General features: G+C 60.2%; 1 protein-coding gene across 1 annotated transcript; it reads left to right on the top strand.

Annotated features, from left to right (window-relative positions):
* The first annotated feature begins 159 nt into the window (after nt 1–159).
* Nucleotides 160–5,499, top strand: LOC121024581 (sodium/potassium-transporting ATPase subunit alpha-2-like). The gene is made up of 8 exons (XM_040466783.1): nt 160–388; nt 622–776; nt 1,022–1,145; nt 1,334–1,479; nt 1,675–1,805; nt 3,915–4,016; nt 4,126–4,217; nt 5,154–5,499. The coding sequence occupies exons 1-8, from the start codon at nt 175–177 to the stop codon at nt 5,180–5,182; spliced, it is 993 nt and encodes a 330-aa protein (XP_040322717.1). The 5' UTR covers nt 160–174; the 3' UTR covers nt 5,183–5,499.
* Nucleotides 5,500–5,508: the final 9 nt, after the last annotated feature.

Raw genomic sequence — 5,508 nt, 5'->3', positions numbered from 1 at the left:
GGGCCGGGAGGAGACTCCCGAGAGCACCCTGTCTTGAGCCCTGAGACGGCCGCCAGTTGAGGCCCCCCCGAGAGTTCTAACGTCTCAGGAGGAGCCGGACAGGGAAGGGCCGGGCACGAGGACCTTTAGAGACAAGGGATGATGGGAGCAGAGTGAGCTTTGGGACGGGTCCCGATGGGTCACAGTGGTGTGAGTTCAGTCCCTCTGTGCTTCGCCCAGGGGGCCATCGTGGCGGTGACGGGGGACGGCGTGAACGACTCCCCCGCGCTGAAGAAGGCTGACATCGGCATCGCCATGGGCATCTCGGGCTCCGATGTGTCGAAGCAGGCCGCCGACATGATCCTGCTGGACGACAACTTCGCCTCCATCGTCACGGGCGTGGAGGAGGGTGAGGGGCCACGCGGGCTGGGGTGGCGTCGGGGACGCTAAGCCGGCGCTGGCTTCCCAGGCCTCTGGACCCCAACGCAGAGCCGACGCAGGGCCCCAGGCACCCGCATGCCGCCTCGGCTCCCCTCCAACACACATTCCCCCTCTCTGGGGGACACGGGCCACCATGTTTCGAACGCCTGGGCCGGGGAGGGGGCCCTCCCGTCTCCCTGACGCCCTCACCACCTCCCACAGGCCGCCTCATCTTTGACAACCTGAAGAAATCCATCGCGTACACCCTGACCAGCAACATCCCCGAGATCACCCCCTTCCTGCTCTTCATCATCGCCAACATCCCCCTGCCTCTGGGCACCGTGACCATCCTCTGCATCGACCTGGGCACAGACATGGTGAGGCCGGGGGTCGGAGCGGGGTACGGGCGAGGCGATCACGGGCGCAGGCGGGTGGCGGAGGGCAGCCAGGGCACGTGGCCAGGCTGCGACGGTCGAGGGAACAGAAGTCCGAGACCTGGACCGTAACAGCGTCTTAATAACGTGTGCTGAACTGCATCAGAGGTTCTTCCTCACTGACGGTCCTGTGCACCTGTCGCCTCCCTTCCGCTGCCCTCCTCCCCCCCCGCGCGCCCCTCACACAGGTCCCGGCCATCTCCCTGGCCTACGAGGCGGCTGAGAGTGACATCATGAAGCGGCAGCCCAGGAACCCTCAGACGGACAAGCTGGTGAATGAGAGGCTCATCAGCATGGCCTATGGACAGATCGGTGCGGAGGGGCCCTGGGGCCCCGGGGGGACCCCGAGACAAGTCTCTGCCCAGCTGTCGGGGGAGGAGCCCCCCGCGAAATCCCAGGCCGGGGGCCAGCCCCCCCCGCCAGGGGTCGGGGACATCCATCTCTGGCCTCACTCTGCTTCCTCCTCTGACCCAGGGCCTGTCTTTGCCCACTCCCCACAGGGATGATCCAGGCACTGGGTGGCTTCTTCACCTACTTCGTCATCCTGGCGGAGAATGGTTTCCTGCCATCACGGCTGCTGGGAATCCGCCTGGACTGGGACGACCGGTCCATGAACGACCTAGAGGACAGCTACGGACAGGAGTGGGTGAGTGGGCCCGCGAGCGGGGACACCCGGGCCGGAGAGGACGGGCTCAGTGCCGGCAGGAGTGGTCCTCGTGGCCCACGGGGGCTGGGGGCGAAGGGCGCCTGGTGCCCGGGGCTGAGCGAGTGCCACAAGCACACTGCCCTGGGCACCTGCCCTCGCCTCTCACGCCACCCCATCTGCCCGCCCCCCTCCCAGACCTACGAGCAGCGGAAGGTGGTGGAGTTCACCTGCCACACGGCCTTCTTTGCCAGCATCGTGGTCGTGCAGTGGGCCGACCTCATCATCTGCAAGACCCGCCGTAACTCGGTCTTCCAGCAGGGCATGAAGTGAGCGCCCCCGGGCCCCCCACACCCCACCCCTCCCCCGGCAGAGTCTGCTGTTTTCCTCCCGTGTGCCTCCTCCCTCCTTCCCTCCTTCGTCTCACACTCCAGTGATACCCATCCCACCCTCTGCCCAGCCCTAAACGCGGGTGCCCTGTGCTCCCCCCCCCCATGCCCAGGTAGCCCCAGTTTATGGCACCCGCCCTGTGGAGTTGTGTTATCCTCATGGGGGCTGGGAGCTGCTCGGAGTCAGGTTCGCTGCCTTCTTAGAGTGTGAGTTATCATGTGCCTGTCATCGTGCTGTGACTCAAACACATTGTCTAACCTCACAATAGCTCAATGAGATAGGTGCTATTTCCATTTTATGGAGCAGAGAACCCAAAAAGGTTCCGTGACATGCCTGAGGTCACCCAGGCGGTAAGCGTTCACCCGGGTCTGCTTCGAATGCCCAAGCTCTTGGCTACTGCCCTGGGTGGCTCGCCTGTCCCTCTGGCACCTGCTCGGTACTCAGTAATTACTCTGTGACTGTGGCATGGACGGTGGTTCGTTCTGGAGGCATCACTGCCATTCTCTTCTACAAAGAGCAGACGCGATTCCCCAAGTGAGTTTTGAGCTAATTTCTTAGCGGGGGGGGGGGGGGGGGAAGAGCGGGATGCCAAAACCCTGGTGAAGTTAATAGGCTTGAGATCCCGGGGAGAGGAAGGTGGAAAGTCCATTGGCTAAGTCAAGGTCACACGATGGAAAGAGAGTCCACCAGCTGGATGGTGCGGTAAGGGGAGACCGGGAGCAGAAAATCGAAGACATGGGGTCCCGCTGTGGGGATCACATGCTGTGCTGCACACAGGTGACACAGGAAGGTGGGAACACACAGCCCAGCTGCCTCCAGCCCTCTGAGAGACAAATGGAAAAGAGAAGGGGGACTGATGATACCAACAGCCACTGGCCAGCGGCTGCCCCACCTGGGGTCCGGGGTCCTGGGGTCCTCAGTGATGCTGGCTGCAAGATTCCAAAGCCTTATGGAGACCACCCACCTACGAGAGGGCTGTTAGGCTTCCTGAAGTTTCACTTTTAGGCAGAATCATGGGTGTGAAGGGCCATCCGTGATCCCACGCTAACACGAGGCTCTGTTTGGAAAGCGTGTACATTTCCAATGTTAAATGGGGAAATGGTATTCATTCCTTACTAGCAAATGTAGCCTGAGAGACAACAATCCATTAGAACGTGGTCAAGAAAGAATGGGAAGGATCCTTTAGTGAGTGGAAAGCTTGGGAAGTACCAGCCCCGGCCCAAAAAGACATGTGGTGCGTGAGGTTTTAACAGGCTGACCAGTAACGCAACCGCACCCTGCGAACGTTCCAGAGCTATCCTGTCCCCAGCAAGCCTACGATATACGGGTAGTATCTCCATGTCTCAGGGAAGGGACATGAGGCTCAGAGAGGTTCCAGAACCTCGCTTACAGCCGAAAGCTAGTAAGTGGGAGAGCTGGGACTAGACTCTGCTGTCTGACTCCAGAAACTGTTCTCAGAACCTCGCTCTATCCTGCTTTTCGGTTCCAAGACCGTGGGCACATTTCTAGCATTTCCTTTCCAGTGAGTGGACGCCTTCCTCTCTGCTAAGTGCTTTACAGACGTTCTCCTCTTTATGGGATCTCGACAAGCAGCAACTCCCGGGGCCGGGGCCTGAGAGTGTGAAAGACGTACACAAACCCTGAGGCAAAGGGCTTCCAAAGCCCCTCGCTAGGCAGACGCACTGACGCAGACCGCAGGCCGGGACCCGTGACAAGACCATACGCTGCGGGAGGGCAGAAGGAAGCTTGTGTTGACCACAGCATCTCCAACATAGAGCGCATCAACCCCCACACTGGAAACGTTCATTTAATGGATGAATATATGTGTTATGGGCAACAGTCGGAGGTGAAATCCGAAGGCAGAAAACGTAAAGAACATCTACTTTGGTTTTGTGCAGCCTGAGAAGGGGGTGTTTGAAGACGGAGGGTGTAGGGCGACGTCTGTGATGGGTCCCGGGCAGGCCTCTGCCTCTTCCACCACCAAGGGTCTCCCTGGATCTCCCCCCACGTCACCCCACCTTCCAACACCGCCTCCTTTGTCTTTCCAGGAACAAGATTCTGATTTTTGGGCTCCTGGAGGAGACAGCGCTGGCGGCCTTCCTGTCCTACTGCCCGGGCATGGGTGTGGCCCTCCGCATGTACCCACTCAAGTGAGTGTGTCGTCAGAAGGGCCCCGCGAGGTTCTGGTCCCCAAACCCTACTTTCTGTGACCGCCCTGGGATGCCCCTGACACTCTCCCGTTTCTTTTTTTTCCTGCAGGGTCACTTGGTGGTTCTGTGCCTTCCCGTACAGCCTCCTCATATTCATCTACGATGAGGTCCGAAAGCTCATCCTGCGGCGGTATCCCGGCGGTAAGCCCCCCGACCCTCACCCCTGCGCCCCGCCGCTGCACCCCACTGCTGGCCACCCCGCCCCGGGCTCCATGCCCAAAGCATTCCTACTGCGGATCCTTGCTCCTTCTCCTCATGTCCCCCAGATCCTGGGGCCCCTGGTCCTAGGAGCCCTGAGCCTGCTGAACCCCATCACTGCCAGGCCTGGGCCCACCTGACACACAGGTGGCCCTTAGGCTACTCCTTCCACCGCGACCAGAGAACAAAGAGTTGGGAGGGCCCCTCCAGGTCACCTCATCCCGCTTCCACACTTTACCGAGATGGAGAGGTGCCGAGGTGAATTTATTTGTCTGGGGTCATAAAGCAAGGACCTGGCTCCAGAACCCGGCCTCCTGATTCCTGGGCATCGACCAAGTTTTTTGTTTTGTTTTTTTTTTTTCCCAACAAGCATTTTTGACCACTTACTGGAAATGGAAAATGGATGGCCCACAAGCCAAATATGACCCACGGATATCGTTTGGTCTGGTCTGCCCTTTGCTGGCTGGATGTGTTTTTTAATTGGTCCAATGACTGAAATTTGGGGGCTTTCCCGTAAAATCCAAATTTCCGACTTCTGAAAAACCACGAGCGGCCAGCCCCACGGCCACATCTCTGCACGGCCACAATGGGCGCTTGCCCCTTTCGAAACTCATTTGTTACCCCCATGGCCCCTGGATCTTCACCCCCAACCCACTCTGTGCCCACCCTGAACCGTGCTAAATACAAGCCTCCCTAACCCCAGGGCCCCAGCTCCCTGATTTCCTCCCCTCCGTTTCCACCCTCCTCAAGACTTCCCTGGGCCCCTGCACCAGGCCTGTGCTGCACGTGGCCGTAAGCCCCCGAGCCCGTGGAGACAGATCTCTGCCCCCCACCCCCGTGAACTCACACCGCGCCCCCCCCCCCCAATCTCTCCCACAGGCTGGGTGGAGAAGGAGACGTACTACTGAGCCGTCTGAAGAAGGACCAGGGTCAAGGGCGCCTGGAGGGGGCTGGGGGTGGTGGTGCAAAAAGACTGGGGGGTGTCGGGGGAGGGTCCGGGAGGGAGAATGGGGCCGCTCAGCAGGCTAAGTTCGGGGGGAATGGGTAACTAAGCTCGGGGCGATTGCCTTGCAGACCTAACGACAAACAACCGGGTTAGACCCCACACGTCAGGGTCCTTCCCAGATCCCAATCGACACGCTCCGCTCCGTGGTCCACTTTTTCCGAGAAATTAACGGCTACCCCAGCCCTCCCTGTTCCGTCCCTGCACACCCACCTGCCATTACAACAGTTC

Source organism: Herpailurus yagouaroundi, unplaced genomic scaffold (assembly GCF_014898765.1).
Source record: "Herpailurus yagouaroundi ecotype Mexico unplaced genomic scaffold, PumYag 66163, whole genome shotgun sequence".
Taxonomy (NCBI): domain Eukaryota; kingdom Metazoa; phylum Chordata; class Mammalia; order Carnivora; family Felidae; genus Herpailurus; species Herpailurus yagouaroundi.
This window is presented reverse-complemented; position numbering and strand designations above follow the sequence as displayed.

What these genes read in the sequence shown, in the direction of transcription:
- LOC121024581 (XM_040466783.1), top strand. Translation starts at nt 175, where the DNA reads ATGGGTCACAGTGGTGTGAGTTCAGTCCCTCTGTGCTTCGCCCAGGGG. An exon ending in CATGGCCTATGGACAGATCG is followed by an intron (nt 1,146 to 1,333) that starts GTGCGGAGGGGC and finishes CACTCCCCACAG; the next exon opens with GGATGATCCAGGCACTGGGT. An exon ending in CCTGCGGCGGTATCCCGGCG is followed by an intron (nt 4,218 to 5,153) that starts GTAAGCCCCCCG and finishes TCTCTCCCACAG; the next exon opens with GCTGGGTGGAGAAGGAGACG.